Source organism: Heterodontus francisci, chromosome 23 (genome assembly GCF_036365525.1).
Source record: "Heterodontus francisci isolate sHetFra1 chromosome 23, sHetFra1.hap1, whole genome shotgun sequence".
Lineage (NCBI taxonomy): Eukaryota > Metazoa > Chordata > Chondrichthyes > Heterodontiformes > Heterodontidae > Heterodontus > Heterodontus francisci.
Genome location: NC_090393.1, coordinates 32,218,395 through 32,236,028, shown reverse-complemented (window position 1 = coordinate 32,236,028; position 17,634 = coordinate 32,218,395). Strand labels below are relative to the sequence as shown.

Genomic DNA, 17,634 nt, shown 5'->3' with positions numbered 1-17,634 from the left:
ATGGAAGGGCCCTGGTAAGGTAATCGGTTGGGATGGTAAGACAGTAGTTATCAAGCATGGAAATCAAACTGTTAAGGTTCATTCTTCATGATTAATTGGAGTTGATTACAAAATCTCAGAATCTGAACAGCTGATCGAGGGAACAGAGGCACCTTGACCCTCAAATACTCATGCGTTTTGTGATGAAGGTCCTGAGGCACCGGCAGATTAAGAGTTGGAAAGTCCTGTAACTGATCATGATGCTAAGGAAAGAGCTATTGCATCCAAAGACCAATTGCCTTGGAGTAGGTACTCAGGTGACATATATTCCAGTGGGGTCTGCTAAATTAAAGGATGCGAAAGTTGTGGGTGTGCAGAAAAATCTGCAGGCAAGTTTAAGTATTGGTTAAATGTTCAAAATGATGGCCAACTGGCCAGAGTCATGAACTGGTAGAGGGTAAAAAAGCGCAGTGCAAGTTTTGATAGTGGGTCAGGAAGAGACTCTTGCATAAGGAAACGATCACATACTAGAGAAAGAGCCTCCAATAAAGTGTGAGGGAGATCTTCTAGCGCTAGTTCCAAAATACATCAAAGTGCTAATAGAGGCAGCAGAATGAACAGATTACACCATGAAACTAAGGCTAGAGGGCAGTCTTGGAATAGAACTAGAAGCAGAAGTCCTCATGATAGTGAAGTTTTATTGGCTGCCAATATCATCTTCTTCTTCTTTGGCCTCCTTGTCTCGAAAGACAATGGGTAAGCGCCTGGAGGTGGTCAGTGGTTTGTGAAGCAGCGCCTGGAGTGGCTGTAAAGGCCAATTCCAGAGTGACAGACTGTTCCACGGGTGCCGCAGATAAAATTGGTTGTCGGGGCTGTTACACTGTTGGCTCTCTCCTTGCGCTTCTGTCTTTTTTCCTGCCAACTGCTAAGTCTCTTCGAATCGCCATGCTTTAGCCCTGCCTTTATGGTTGCCCGCCAGCTCTGGCGATCACTGGCAACTGACTCCCACGACTTGTGATCAATGTCACAGGACTTCATGTCGCGTTTGCAGGCGTCTTTAAAGCGGGAGCTATGGCCGGCAGGTGGGTCTGATACCAGTGACGTGCTCGCTGTACAATGTGTCCTTGGGGATCCTGCCATCTTCCATGTGGCTCACATGGCCAAGCCATCTCAGGCGCCGCTGGCTTAGTAGGGTGTATATGCTGGGGATGTTGGCCGCCTCGAGGACTTCTGTGTTGGAGATACGGTCCTGCCACCTGATGCCAAGTATTCTCCGGAGGCAGCGAAGATGGAAAAAATTGAGACGTTGCTCTTGGCTGACGTACCTTGTCCAGGCCTCGCTGCCATAGAGCAAGGTACTGAGGACACAGGCCTGATACAGAACACAAAAGTCCAAGTGTATCAGTGCGCCATTTTCCCACACTCTCTTGGCCAGTCTGGACATAGCAGTGGAAGCCTTTCCCATGCGCTTGTTTAATTCTGCATCGAGAGACAGGTTACTGGTGATATTTGAGTCTAGGTAGGTGAACTCTTGAACCACTTCCAGAGTGTGGTCGCCGATATTGATAGATGGGGCATTTCTGACGTCCTGTCCCATGATGTTTGTTTTCTTGAGGCTGATGGTTAGGCCAAATTCATTGCAGGCAGCCGCAAACCTGTCGATGAGTCTCTGCAGACACTCTTCAGTGTGAGATGTTAAAGCAGCATCGTCAGCAAAGAGGAGTTCCCTGATGAGGACTTTCCGTACTTTGGACTTCGCTCTTAGACGGGCAAGGTTGAACAACCTGCCACCTGATCTTGTGTGGAGGAAAATTCCTTCTTCTGGAGGACTTGAATGCATGTGAGAGCAGCAGGGAGAAGAAGATCCCAAACAGTGTAGGTGCGAGAACACAGTCCTGTTTCACGCCACTCAGGATTGGAAAGGTGTCTGATGAGGCGCCGCGATGCTGAATTGTGCCTTTCATATTGTCATGGAATGAGGTGATGATACTTAGTAGCTTTGGTGGGCATCCAATCTTTTCTAGTAGTCTGAAGAGACCACTTCTGCTGACGAGGTCAAAGGCTTTGGTGAGATCAATGAAAGCAACATAGAGTGGCATCTGTTGTTCATGGCATTTCTCCTGTATCTGGCGAAGGGAGAACAGCATGTCAATGGTGGATCTCTCTGCTCGAAAGCCACACTGTGCCTCAGGATAGACATGCTCGGCCAGCTTCTGGAGCTTGTTTAAAGCGACACGAGCAAAGACTTTCCCCACTATGCTGAGCAGGGAGATTCCACGGTAGTTGTTGCAGTCACCGCGGTCACCTTTGTTTTTATAGGAGGGCGATGATATTGGCATCGCGCATGTCCTGTGGTACTGCTCCCTCATCCCAGCACAGGCAAAGCAGTTTGTGCAGAGCTGAAAGTATAGCAAGCTTGGCACTCTTGATTTCAGGGGTAATGCCGTCCTTCCCAGGGGCTTTTCCGCTGGCTAGAGAATCAATGGCATCACTGAGTTCCGATCTTGTTGGTTGTACGTCCAGCTCATCCATGACTGGTAGAGACAGGGTTGCATTGAGGGCGGTCTCAGTGACAACATTTTCCCTGGAGTACAGTTCGAGGTAGTGTTCCACCCAGCAGTCCATTTGCTTGCATTGGTCAGTGATTGTGTCCCCCGATTTAGATTTGAGGGGGGCAATGTTCTTGATGGTTGGCCCGAAAGCTCTTAATGCCATCATACATCCCTCTGATATTTCCTGTTTCAGAGGCCAGCTGAATATGACTGCATAGGTGTTGCCAGTAGTCATTTGCGCAGCGCCTGGCTGTTCTTTGTGCAGTGCTTCTGGCAGCTTTAAGTGCTACGGATGTTAACTCGCTGGGGCTTTCTTGTAGTTCAGCAGTGCAATGCGCTTCGTGACTATGACAGGTTCCAGCTCTTCAATGTGAGATTGAAAGCAGCCTGCATTCCGCTTCACACAATTGCCATAGGTGGTCATTGCTGAGTCATAGATGGCGTCTCTGATGTGGGCCCACTTGGTCCCTGCATCCCCTGTGCGAGTGTTTTGGAGGGCTTTTTCAAGTGAATTTAGAAACTTGCGTAACAGCTGTGGATGAGAAATTCTGCTCGTGTTGATGCGTGGGCGGCCCTTCTGCTTGGAGTGATGCAGCTTCTCGGGTTTGAGGCAAACCTTGCTGCACACCAGGGAGCAGTCGGTGTTGCAGTCTGCACTGTGGAAGGTGCATGTGATTTGAACACTGCCTTGTGACGATGAGGTCCAGCTGGTGCCAACGACGTGATCTTGGGTGCCTCCAAGAAACCTGGTGACAGGGTTTAGTGTGAAAGAATGAGTTGGTGATGATAGGTACACAACTCAAGCAGTCTCTGTCCATTCTCATTCATCCTTCCAATGCCATAGCGCCCAAGGCAGGAAGGCCATGAGTCATGGTCAGCCCCAACCCTGGCATTAAAGTCCCCCAGCAGGAATAGGTGTTCGGTATTGGGGATGCTACTGATGATATTGTGGAGTTCCTCATAGAACTGGTCTTTAGCTTCAGGTGGGGGGCAGAGTGTTGGAGCATACATGCTGAGTAGGTGTACTAGACCAGAAGCGGTGAACAGTCGGATGGACAGTATGCGTTCCGAGCCATTTGAGGGAGGCTCTATCATGCTGAGCAAAGAGTTTCTGATGGCGAAGCCCACTCCGTGCTGTCTTGGTTCTTCAGGATCCCTACCCTGCCAGAAGAAGGTGTAGTCTTGCTCTGCTAGAGATCCGCTCGCAGGGAGGCGTGTCTCCTGAAGTGCTGCAATGTCCACATTGAGTCTACTGAGCTCGTTGTTGATGATGGCGGTCTTCCGAGAATCGTTGATTTGTGTAAAGTCTTCCGACAGGCCAGGACACACAGTTCTGACGTTCCAACTTGCAAAACGAAGGGCTGGTACCTTCTTTCCTTTTTTGGTCGTGCTGTTTGGTGCGGTGTTACAGTCCACTCGTCGGGCAATGACCCTGAGCTCCAAGCACCCATTGAAACAGGTGGACTGTGGCGGGACAGAACCTTACTGACCGGGGGCTGCCCGGTTTGAGGCGGGCGGTAGCTGTCCAGTGAGATGCCATGACCTCTCAAACTGACAAAGGCAACCCGTGGCACCCAATCTCTGCACCAATTCAGCTGGACTTATAACCCGTAACTGCTGCCTTCCGTTTTGATTTGGTTGCTGTGAGGCGACTATGGAGTGACCTCTCCGTGGCGCATGCCTGGGCAGATATATGGAGGTTGTGAGTTGCCCAAGCGTCAAAACCCCCCTCTCGGCCTTCCTGGTGGGGTCCAAAGGAGTGCAGGACACGACGTTTGGCACCAGTATGGCTGCAGGAACTGCCGGAAACATGCCAAAGGTGACATGACCGCCTTCGGGGTTCCGCTCCGGATTTTCTGTTAGGGTTTACTCCCTTAGCCTTGGTCTTTCCCGAGACGCCCACAATGCAGGGGAAGGGGGTGCGAGCAAGGTGAGCTGGGGGGGGCGGGGGGGGGGGGTGGTGGTTAGGGTTTGGGATCAGGATCGGGATCCGGGAGCCGAGCTGGAGTTGTGGGGAAAGTTTATGTGGAAACAGCGCGGAGTCGCTGAGTGAGCGGGAGCTGCTGCCGGGACCATGTGGCCACTCTTCCTCCTGATCGTCGCCGTGGACGGGCTCCCCGAACACAGCCAAATGGCCTTCCAAGCTTGGCCACAACTGGCAAGGTCTTCATCAGCAGTCCTTTCCCGGATTGCCAGCCGTTCACCCTCTCTCTGTGAATTCCTCTCCCAGCCTTACGCGACCACCGTCCTGGACGCCGCCAGCTGCCAATAAACTTGAGTATAAACTAATAACAGAAGCAAAACATAAGGAATTAGAGAGTTGGAGAGAGTTTGGAGTCTATTCTGAGGTACCAATTAGGGGCAGCCAGCCTTGTCACATGGATGGATTTGTACTGAAAAAGTCCTTCCCGTTGGAACTTATAAGGCTGAAGCGAGGTTAGTTGTGAGGGGTTTTGAAGAGCAATTGGAGGATACTGATGTTAGAGTGGACTCTCCCACAGCCGGAAAAAGTAATCTTGAAAATCTTTTTGGCTCTTTTGGCCACATATTCATGGGAATGTAGACATAAAAACTGCATTTCTGCAAGGTGATACTTTTCAGACAGACGTTTATCTGAAACCACCTAAAGAGGCAGCAGATACAGAAGGAAAATTATGGAAACTGAACAATGCGTTTACGGCCTTAATGATGCTTCTAGCGTGTGGTATTTCTCGGATATCTGTTTTGTTGAAAATTGGTTGTGCTCAACTAAAAGCCGATCCTGCAATGTTTTATTGGTATCATAAAGGGAAACTTTCAGGCATCTTCATGATGCATGTTGATTTCTTAAGGGGTGGTACTGCAGATTGAGAAATATGTTATTAATAAGATTAAAGGCAGAATTTAAGATTGGGAGTCAAGCTTGTGGGGCCTTTAAATATATTGGTTTAGATATTAAGCAGAATAAGTTTGAATCAACAATCCTATTTAGAGAGTGTTATTCCCATCCCCGTTAATCGTGTTAGGTCATCACAGAAAGATGGTCTATCTAAAGCAGAGATTGAGTAATTGCGAAGCCTGGTGGATCAATTAAACTGGTTGGGCTCTCAAACTCGGCCTGATGTTAGTTTTGATGTGCTGGAGTTAAGCACAATGACGAAACATCCAAAAGTTGAGAATGTTTTAAGGGCAAATAAAACATTGAAAAAACTAAATCTAGAGCAATGTGGACTAAAGTTCCCATCCTTAGATGATCCAAAGAACATGAAGCTAACAATTTTTAGTGATGCTTCACATGCTAATCTTGCTGATGGGTATTTGGGTGCAACTGGCTTTATAATATTTCTGATGGGTGAAAATGGGAAATGCTGTCCTTTAGCTTAGGAGACTAAAAAAATAAAACGGGTTGTTAAAAGCACGTTAGCTGTGGAAACACTGGGTCTTGTGGAGGCAGTGGACATGGGGTTCTATTCGTCAAATATTTTGGGTGAAATTCTGAACAAGAGACATCCTGAAGATAGGATAACCATTGAATGTTATGTGGATAACTGTTCTTTGTGGGACAATGTACACTCTATAAAAAGTGTGAATGAGAAAAGACTACGTATTGACCTCGCTGGATTGAAACAAATGCTGGAGAGAAAGGAAATCTCCAAACTTAAATGGGCAGATGCAAGTCATCAGCTATCCGATTGTTTCACAAAGAGAAATGCGAGTGCCAAGAAATTGTTGGAGGTGCTGGATGAAGGGCATCTCACAATGTTAAAAACCAACTGTGCCCAATATGGAATAATTAATTGATTTATTTTGAAATATTCTTTGAGCAGGTTAATCTAAGTTGTATTGTAAAAGAAAGAAGGGCTGTTAGTTGTGTTAATATGCAGGTAAAGGAAGTTAATTGGGGTTTTACTTGAGCACTTAAAAGCACACACTCACTGGGACAGGGATTTCTGTGTAGAGCTACATGTTTATAATCCTTTTACTCTGCGCAATGAATGTGAAACTGAGTAAATATAGGCTCCAGCCTTATCCTTCTATAATAAGCTTTCTGGAGTTTAACACAAAACACTGTTTTAAAATGTTATGTCTGATGAAATTGGTCAAATCTTCAAAGGTCTTGCTAAAAGACATAAAAATGTTTGAGAGAAAGATATGTCTGGGTGGGCTTGCACAGACTGGGCAGGGACATGCAATGGACTGGTTCTTGATGGAGCATGGCATTTTGCAGTGTATGCCATTTAGACTTTTCCCCCATTCCCTTCAGCTCAAAACATTTTTGCGTCATAACTTGCTTGAAGTGCAAGCTTATAACTGTGTGGTGAACGCTTTGGGGAATCTGGGGCCTCATAATGAGACCAGAGTATCTCTTTAAACAATGATATTTAATGATTGAGAAAGAAACCAGAACTTCAGAGGCTGGGGATGAGTGGTGGTGAATGAATGAGTGAGTGTCTCAAATCAGGTACAGAAAAAAAGAGGGGAAAGATTGGATTAAGAGAGATAGAGAAAAAGTCAAAAATTTAAGATGTTTTAAATTCAATCGTTTACAATATACAGTAATGAGATTGAACACTTTAAATTGCTTCCTTTCAGGGCCAGAGAGGTTGATTGGCATTGCATTGACAATTTTGTCATTGCTAAAATGGTACTTGTGTTAATTGCCAGACTTAGCATGCTGCAGCTAATTTAATGGGCAATTAATGTGCGAATCCACCAAATTCTTAAAAACAACAGGGAGGCTATGGGTGAAATGCCATTCGTGTGATGCAAATGGTAGAGAGCCATAAACTGACCAAGTTCTGGAGATTTGTAACTCACACCATATCTCTTAATCCCCTGAATTTGCTGGCAGATTTGTACATCAATAATACTGTTATTTTTCCAAGATCAGCCAATGAAAACAATTGGATCTAGTCAAACTGTATTTGTTGCTGCAATGAAGTTTGAATTTTCAGTGGAGAATAATGATTATTACAATTTCCTTTACAAAGCAGTATTGAAATGCAATTGCAAGTACTTGTCATTAATTTACCTTCGCAGATTGTAGGCGAGGTCTTTTATCCTTCTTTTTTGTTTACTTATAGAATTGCTACATATAGTCTGAAGGTTTGTAAGTTCATCGAGCTTTTGTCTATACACTTTGTGTGTTTCCTACAATAGACAAAGATAAAATTAGAGATTCTATAGATTTGTTGTTTCTATACAGAAAGCAAAAGGAAAAAAAACACACAAAAGGAAGAAAATGTAATTGCAAGGCTTTTTTTTTTAAAACAAGAAAAGGGAACAGATTTTAACTGATCGTCTTAAGACGTTCAGTAAAATCTGGTGTATAGGTCACATCTTTATGTTTTTATGATCTCAAGATGCAAGAATAAAAATAAACTGACTGAAATGAACGATGTAAGACACACTAGACTTCCTCCCATTACCAACCCACCCCACCCCCCTCCCCCGCCACCAAAGAGACTTCCTTCCCACTTACACTCCTTTCACTAAAGGTAGTGGTTGACCCGTTCAAGTTTTAAAAAGAACCCCTTATTTAGTTAACCAGTTAGCTTTACTTTGCCACTGTGCTAAATCAAGGCAGCATCCAGTAACTTACAGAACCCTTAACTTTTACAAGTGTTTTGTTGAAACGTCAAGTCGTGCTGTAACTCCATCAAGCCACCATGTGATCATGAAGCATTTATGACAATCACTAGACCAATTTCATATTTAATTTTTTGTTTTAAGTTTTTCCCTATATCTCCGACAGAACAGGGTTTTCTCTGCAGTTTCTTTCCATGTAGCATCATTAAAATAGGCATATAGGCAAAAACACCAGAGTCCCATATAAACCCACTACCTGTCCAGTTAATGCTGGACACTTGTGGCAGCTGCGCTCTGATTTAAACTCCTGGTTAAGGCATATCAAAACTATTATGGATGCAGGTACAGGGAAATGTGTCAGGCATTACAAAAACCCTAGCCCATTACCATCAAAATGTGAAGTCATCAGCTGAATTGTATAAACATTAACTTCATTTTTGGGTGGGGGGACAGGGGAGTGAATTATCATCTTTAGAGGACACGTTTTAAAAGAAGCAACATTTTCCTTTCGTGATTTTCTATTGGACAACAATGCACTACCTAGCCACAGGTGTGGCTATGGCAACACAGCTGTAATCACATGCACTGACTTTGGTAGAAAACACCCTACATACAATACAAATAAATGCACTTCACATGTATGTTTGTTGAATAAATATACATCACCATTCAGTGCAAAACTTCACTGTCTTACAAAAAAAAGTTTGGAATTCTGGCATGAATCAGCCAGCAAATCTTTTCAACTTCCAGGTTTTTTTGACTTCATCAGAGTGCTTACTGAGATGTGCTAGACCCAACTCTGCTTCCCTCCAAGATGCTTGCCCTTTACCTTAAAGTGCCCTGTTTCAGCTGTTAGTTACTTGTTCAGTTTGCTTTCTTCTGCTGGCCTGGCGTGGCTATTCTGATTGTTTCAGCTAACCATGACGACAGGTCTCCTCTCCATAAACTGTTGCTGGTGTTTCCATGGTGCTGAAGTCCTACTTTTACACCCATACTACACATGATTTTAGCAGATAACAAGCAGTAACCAAAAAGTACACAATAAATCAAAATACACTTGCACATTCATCTTTTTATTTTATCATTTTACCAACAAGTGCACAAAAAAGTTGAAGTACACATGCGTAAGCTGTGTGGAGTTGAGTAGAGATCTCATTCCCAATGACAGTGCCTATTACTAATTAAATTTTTAATGAGCCATATCTCGACTCTCAATTAACAACATGTAGCTAGTGGTCAACATATTGGACAACACTGCTTTAGTGAAAACTAAGCGGAGAAATATGAGTGCCAATATACATAGCAAACAATATTTGCTATGAAAATTAAGAATTCTAAAAATAATTATTTAGTGTCCCAGATTATAATCAATGAATAGTTATTAACAGCACAGCAATATTTGTCACAATATTGCACACCCTTTGAAAAGGAATCTATTTCAGATAAATACTACTTTGATGTAGTACATCACAAACAATACAAATTGAGTAACTTAGAATTTCAAAAACTGGCACAACATTCATTGGCATTAAACTGATCTAGTGTAAACACTTCAACTAATCATCTTTATTCTTCCTCTCACTGTACAACACTTAACCCTGTAACAAAGGATAGGATAATCAGTGTGATAACATTTTAGAAAGCTAATTACAGACTAGGTCTTCAAAAAAAATACAGAAATGTACATGCCAGGAAGCCAGTACAATATTTACCTTTCAAAGACAATAGTTCCACATATACTGTAGACCCTACGCTGATATAATTTTCTTTGGAGATGTCATGAAACCTACATTTTTTTTTAGTGAATTTTTATGCATATCAAAAGGGAGTTGGTTACTTTTCACTTTTGTCACTCACTGTCAGCAGTGACCACTCCCTCAGCAGATGTAGCTGGAATGGATACAAATAGGGTATCCTCTACTCTGTCCCAGTAACGTAGCTTTACCATAATACATTATTAGAAAAAAAAAGCTGCTTCTACTTCCATTTCCCTGTCCAGCATTATAATCAAGACTATCAGTTTATTGCCAAATTGTGGGACACTGTGTGTTCCAACCACCAGGCTGCCAAAACCCATTCTTGTAGCTATCTTGTAGCCTAACCATCTTCAGCTGCTTCATCAATGACCTTCCCTCCTTCATAAAGTCAGAAGTGGGGATGTTCGCTGATGATTACACAATGTTCAGAACCATTCGCGATCCCTCATATACTGAAGCAGCCCATGTCTATATACAGCAAGACATGGACAACATCCAGGCTTGGGCTGATAAGTGGCAAGTAATATTCATGCCACACAAGTGCCAGGCAATGACCATCTCAAACAAAAGAGAATCTAACCATTTCCCCTTGATGATCAATAGCATTACCACTGCGGAATTCCCCACTATCAACATCCTGGGGGTTACCATTGACCAGAAACTGAACTGGACCAACCACATAAATGCTGTGGCTACAAGAGCAGGTCAGAGGCTAGGAATTCTGCAGTGAGTACCTCACCTCCTGTCTCCCCAATGCCAGGCCACCACCTACAAGGCACAAGTTAGGTGTGTGATGGAATATTCTCCAATTGCCTGGATTAGTGCAGCTCCAAAAACATTCAAGAAGCTCGACACCATCCAGGACAAAGCAGCCCAATTGACTGGCACCTCACGCACCACCTTCAACACTCACGCACAGTGGTAGCAGTGTGTACCATCGACAAGATGCCCTGCAGCACTCCCCAAGGCTCCTTCGACAGCACCTTCCAAACCCGCGAACTCTACCACCTAGAAGGACAAGGGCAGCAGATGCATTGGAACACCACCACCTCCAAGCCATACATCATCCTGACCTGGAACCACATCGCCGTTCCTTCACTGTCGCTGGGTCAAAATTCTGGAACTCCCTTCCTAATAGCCCTGTTGGTGTATCGACGTCCCAAGGACTGCAGCGGTTCAGGAAAGCATTTCACCACCACCCTCTCAAGGGCAATTAGTTAAGGGCAATAATTGCTGGCATAGCCAGCAAAGCCCAAATCCCACGAACAAATAAAAAAAAATACAAATGCAATGGATACAGTGGCATAGCGGTAAGAGTAATGAACTGGCAAGAGGTCACAACATCAAAATTCACCATAGAACATTGAAAAATTGAATTGTGTAAATCTGGTAATGATTGGGCTGGCCCCAGAATATTTAACCATGAAAGCAGCCAGACGGTGATAAAAACTGAACTGATTCACCATGGTTCTACGGGGAAGGAAATCTGCCACTTCTATCTGGTTAGGCTCACAAGTAACACCAGTCCCCAGTAGATAGTTGCCTCTCAATACCTCAAGCAAGTCATCCAATTGTACATTTGTTTTCTAACCCTTAACCAAGAGGTAAACCTAAGGAAGGGTAATAAATTTTTAGTATTTCCGATTTCCAAGATTAAATAGTAAAAGGAATCTGGGCTAGATACAAACTCAGATCCAATAAAAGTAGTGGTAATCAACATAGCACTAGTCTCTTACCATGGACTTTTTATATTTTATAATTTATTATTTCAGTACTTAACATTTCCCTAATTTTAATATTTTACATATTATACTGAATCATACCTGGGTGTGAAACAAGGCCTTTGTCACATCCCTCTTCATGCTCTAGAATCCACATTTCTTAGCCATGGCAGATAATCAGGCCAACTTTTCATCACTATGGGGAAGATCCAGAGGCCTGCTCTAATCAGGAAATCTTTAGCTATCAGTGTCCTGAAACTCATCCTTGTATTTCATAGTTCAGTGCATTAATGTACCAATACATTACATTACCATGAAACAGACAAAACTATCTTTGAAGGACATTTAAAGCATACACTTAATGGAAGCTTGATCATTCCACCAGCTAATTGGGGCAGATCATAATCTTTTTGAGTGTAAAATATGTCAAATGTGGCATTAAGGAGCCCTTGTAAAATTGAAGTCAATGGGAACCAATGGAAACCTCTTCACTGGCTGGAGTCATACCTAGCACAAAGGAAGATGGTAGTGATTTTTGGAGACCACTAATCTCAGCCGCAGGATATTCCAGCAGAAGTTCCACAGGGCAGTATCCTCAGCCTAACCATCTTCAGCTGCTTCAACAACGTCATTCCCTCCATCATATAGTCAGAGTGGAGACGTTCATTGATGTATACAGGGTTCAACTCCATTCTCCAACTCCTCAGACAACAAAACAGTCTGTGCCCACATGCAACAAGTCAACATTCAGGCTTGGACTGATAAGCAGCAAGTAACATTCACACCAAACAAGTGCCAGGCAATGACCATCTTCAATAGGAGAGAGCCTTACCACCTTCCCTCGACATTTAATGCCATCACCATTGTCAAATCCCCCACCACCAACATTCCTTGACTAGAAACTTAACTGGACTTGCTATATAAATAAATACAGTGGCTACTAGAGCAGGTCAGAGGCTGGGTATTCTGAAGTAACTCACCTCCTAATTTCCCACGATCTACAAGGCACAAGTTAGGATTGTGATAGAATACTCTCCATTTGCCTGGATTAGTGCAGCTCCAACAACACTCAAGAAGCTCAAGTCTTCAGAACAAAGCAGCCCGCTTGATTGGCATCATATTCACTATCTTAAACCTTCACTGACACCACCACTGACACACCTTGTCTGCAGAGTGTATCATCTACAAGATGCACTGCAGTAACTTGCTAATTCAACAGCACTTCCCAAACCCATATCTGCCATCTAGAAGCACAAGGGCAGCAGGTGCATAGGAACACCACCAGCTCAGAGATCACCATCCTGACTGGAAAATATATTGCCATTCTTTCATGGTCACTGGGTCAAAATCCTGGAACTCCCTACCTAACAGCACTGTGGGATCACCAGCACCACATAGCGGTTTAAGAAGGCAGCTCACCTCCATTTTCTCAAGGGCAATAAATGCTGGCCTTGCTTGTGATTCCCACATCCCATAAATTAATTTTTAAAAATGCATTACTTTTACTGCAACTACACTGCTAGTGGCATGCACCCTAAGAACATTGACAACAAATAAGAAAAAAAATACATGGTGACTTTAACAGAGCTGTACTTCAGACTTGCCAGGAATTTGAAAGCTAAATAACACTGCAAGGCAAAGGTGCAGGGAGTTTTAATACTTTTAAGAAATGCACTATGAATGGAAACAGACATTGAACATAAGAATTAATATATTTGACTACACAAGATTTAAACTTAATCCTCCAACAGTAAATTCTATTCTTCACTGCTTGTTTTTCTCATCATTTTTGTAGACAGAATAATTCTATGAGTTAGATTGAAGAAAATCCTACACGCCCCAAATAAGTGAAACTTGGAATATATTAAAATATCTGCCAGAAAAGTCAAAATAAATAATTTATGCTTACTTCCCATTAGAAATTGGCAAGCAGCTGCCATGACATATTTTTTGCTGGGAATGCGAGCGTGCCCGTGTGAGAGAGGGTAGGAGGGCAAAAAGTCAACTGACTCTTCTTTCACTTTGGCATCATATAGGCAAGTCTAATAATAAGTCACATGCATGAAGACTCAATAATTATTTAAACACCTGATGTATTGCAATTTCAACTGCAGTTAATTTGATTTAGTAGTTACCAGGATAGAACACAGCTGTCTTGTAGCCTATCACATTTGCTTTTCTCTTCCTCCTGCTCCATGTCAAAAAAATTCATTGAATGTCTAACATTTAAAAAGTAGATTCCTCACACTTCCCCTGCCCCCATCCAACAGCTATGTCATACTGTGTTCAAGTTGCTTTGCCAAGCTCTGGTCTCCCTTACTTGTTACACACATTTAGAGAACTTGGATCAGGGCAATTCAAAGAGATTTGCTCTTTAGGATACACACATACATACTGCATCACAAAATAGTTTGTTGACATTTGAATGTCCTTATACAGCATTACTGATTAGGATTATAGAAATTAGTGGTGTGTTCGGAGTCCCTGCGTTTTCAGGTTACAGCAGTCCTTTAATACATTTATGAATATTTATGATGCTAAATGGTCCTTGCAAAACATTCAAATACCATATGATGTCAGTCAAGGGTTTTAAATATTGCTGGAATTAAATACATTTTCAGAAACAGAGGACAACTTCAGGCTTTAAGGAGGCATGTTTGGGACTATCAAATGTAGAAAGATAGCAATGAGTCAGATATCCAGAGGTAATTAAAATTTCACCTGCCGTCAGCAATTACAAGGAAGATCCCTTCGTACTAATGGACTTTGGATTATAGCCTGAAAAATATCTCAATTGATAAAAATACTTGAATTATTGAACAGGGGTCAGTCAGATCAAATTTTGCTTCTTTCTACATGATATGGCCATTATCACATGAGCAGATTCTGAAATGTATTTTGGATGTACATGAATAAAAATCTGGAACCACTTTCACATCGTGCTACTCTGTAAAATGCCTCATTTGGAAGCAATGGTGTCCATAGCACATGTACAGTAGTTTTAGTTCAGTTCACTTGATCTGCAACTTTTACAGAACATTCTCAGCAATTAAGTATGATGACATTTACTGGCTCATAACTAATTTAATAAATAGACACAAAATGAAACATTACTTCTGTTCATGCACAGAATGTGAAATTCAATGATGTGCAAACAAATGAAACTGTTTCAATTGAACATCCAATAGCTTATTTTCTAAATTTCTCCTCTCCGGTGGGTGCTGTTGTATAGTTCCACATCTGAACAGTTCTGCTTTATGTGTGAGCCCAGTAAATGAGTCCAACAGGCCAACTGATCATAGCGGGTAGCAAAACTGATTCTCTCCCCACTTGAAGTGCAAACATGCATGCTTTCCCTTGGGGTCAAATGGGCAGTAATTCAGAGTGGGAGCCCTGCCTGATTTTCCTCTTGAAAGTGCAACTGTAGCACTCCAAACTCTGCCCAAGCCTAGAGCAATTAACTTACCAAAGGGCAGGACTTTCTGGTTTCTGTAGCTAAAACTACATCTTCACTACATTTATCCACTAAAACTAGTCTATTGTGCTTTCACAAAACAGCATCTTGCAAGATTATGTGATGTCATGGTACAGCATTGCAATTGTACTGCTAAGGAACTTCAATATTACTCTGTTAAACATGATTCCAACTGCCTTCTGAAGAGCATCACATTAGTCAGGATATTCTAGGGATTGTTTTCAAAACCTAGGTCAATTTTAGGCTCTAATTAATAAGCAAGGAAATTCTGTATCACACCTTAAAAGCTGTACCACAAAAAACATACACAATTTCAGCTAACTTTTAATTAAAAACATGCTTTACAGTTTACATTTATCTTTATTATGGTTATTAAGAACACAGATTTAAAATATGCTCACTGCTTGACACCGTACCCAAATGCTAGGATTCAATATTTCCTCAACATCGCCTGTTAACGGATTATAAACATTTTAATCACAACCCAGACTTTCAAAAGCAGCATTTAGTGTCACTGACGGCGACATATCCTGACAAAATGAAAAGGCCTACCTTTTTACATCTCATTGATGCCCTTAAATGTTAATCTATATGTTCGTGTATATAATGACACTGCATAGAAATGATGTGCTGGTAATGAAATGAATTTGCAGTACAATAACCTCAGCAAAATCAAATAGTACAGGAGATCCAGCACACTGCATCAGCTGATTAGAACAAGCACAGATTTATAACAACATAGTTCAAAAGTGACATTTTTAAAAAATCCAAACGGTTATTTGATCGATAAGAGCCTTCCTGTCTAGACCTTGCTGAAAGCTGCTACCTAAAGTCTTGGGCCTTTTTCCAACACTAAGACAGAGACAAAGGGCCCCCCAACCCCAATTCCAGTGTAACACGAACACCTAGAGCTGCTTCATAAAATTAAACCCAAATTCAAAAGCACCGACGACGAAGTCACCGAGCAAAATTAATTGCCTCTCCCCCGTGGGGCCAGGCGCTACCAGTTACCTGTAGCTGATTGAATTCTTTATCCAACTCTTCCCATTCAGCCTGGCACCGCAGCAGTGACATTGTCCACCCGGCTCCGCACTACATGCGATGCGCCGGGACTGCTGGGAAACCGCCGTGACGTCACCAACCCACTGCAGCAGCTGCTGGGTCCCTCTTCTGCTTTAATTCCAGCCACGCAGAGCAGGGCAGGAGACTGCTGGGTCCCTTTCCTGCAGGCTGGCTGCTTTATTCCAGTCACACAGGGCAGGACGCTGCTGGGTCCCTCTCCTGCAGGCTGGCTGCTTTATTCCAGTCACACAGGGCAGGACGCTGCTGGGTCCCTCTCCTGCAGGCTGGCTGCTTTAATTCCAGCCACGCAGAGCAGGGCAGGAGACTGCTGGGTCCCTCTCCTGCAGGCTGGCTGCTTTATTCCAGTCACGCAGAGCAGGGCAGGAGACTGCTGGGTCCCTCTCCTGCAGGCTGGCTGCTTTATTCCAGCCACACAAGACAGGACAGGGGGTAAATTACTGGCAGCACAACAGGCTGCAGTAATGGCTTGAGTGCAAGTATTTGCTCTTGGTGAAAATTCATTGAAACTTCAACAATTAATGTCCCACAGGTCACAAGACAAGATGAAGTAAGATTTTTATTTTAAAAATCAAACAGTTGTCATTTATAAGGTAGGCACCTTTAAGCTTCCTTTTAAAATCCAGTGGCGCACTTTAACTAAAAACAAGTTGCCTGGTTCCAGGGTACGGGATATCTCGAGAGAGGTGGAGAGTAATCGGAGAAGAGGGAGAGGGGGCTGCATCCATCGTCTTTGTCTCGGTCCACGTTGGAACAAACAACATAGATAGGAACAGGGAGGAGGTCCTGCTGAGGGAGTATCAGGATTTAGGAGCTATATTAAAAAGCAAAGCCTCAAGGTTAGAGTCATAGAGAGATACAGCAACGAAATAGGCCCTTAGGCCCACCGAGTCCACGCCGACCATCAACCACCCATTTATACTAATCCTACATTAATCCCATTTCCCTCTCCCGTCCCCACCTTCCCTCAATTCTCCTACCACCTACCTACACTAGGGCCAATTTACCTATCAACCCGCAAGTCTTTGGCGTGTGGGAGGAAACCGGAGCACCCGGAGGAAACCGGGTCACAGGGAGAACTTGCAAACTCCACACAGGCAGTACCCAGAACCGAACCCGGGTCGCTGGAGCTGTGAGGCTGCGGTGCTAACCACTGCACCACTGTGCTGCCCAAATAATAATCTCTGAATTATTGCCCCAGCCATGTGAAAACTGGCATAAAGATAGACAGATCAGGCAAGATAACCCATAGATAGAGGGCTAGTGTGGGAATGAGGAATTAATTTTTATGGGGTTCTGGTACCAGTACGGGATAGGACAGGCTCCACCTGAACCGAAAGGTGATCAGTGTCACAGTGTAAAGAGTAAATAAAGAGGTCGCAAAGGCTTTAAACTAATAAAGCAGTGTCAGGGATCTACAAGAAATGACACAAGCTTAAATGTAAATGAAAGAGGAACGGAGAATGGGACAGACTAAATTAAGGGAGGACATAAATGTAGGG

At 43.2% G+C, this 17,634-nt stretch overlaps 2 protein-coding genes across 4 annotated transcripts in view; one reads left to right on the top strand and one right to left on the bottom strand.

Moving 5' to 3' along the window:
* LOC137382703 (transmembrane protein 120B-like) overlaps positions 1–16,150 on the bottom strand; it is an 83,173-nt gene extending 67,023 nt beyond the window's left edge. Inside the window, exons 1-2 of the mRNA XM_068055009.1 lie at positions 16,064–16,150; positions 7,543–7,661 (exon numbers count right to left, since the gene is read on the bottom strand). Coding sequence (XP_067911110.1) covers positions 7,543–7,661; positions 16,064–16,126 — 182 coding nt within the window. The 5' untranslated portion in view covers positions 16,127–16,150. The remainder of the gene's footprint in view (positions 1–7,542; positions 7,662–16,063) is intronic.
* The window catches only part of rhof (ras homolog family member F), a 148,484-nt gene that overhangs the window by 107,853 nt on the left and 22,997 nt on the right, over positions 1–17,634 (top strand). The window contains exon 7 of one of the 3 annotated variants that reach the window (XM_068055013.1): positions 16,665–16,725. The exons of the other annotated variants lie outside the window; for them this stretch is intronic. Coding sequence (XP_067911114.1) covers positions 16,665–16,700 — 36 coding nt within the window. The 3' untranslated portion in view covers positions 16,701–16,725. The remainder of the gene's footprint in view (positions 1–16,664; positions 16,726–17,634) is intronic. 3 annotated transcript variants of the gene reach the window in all.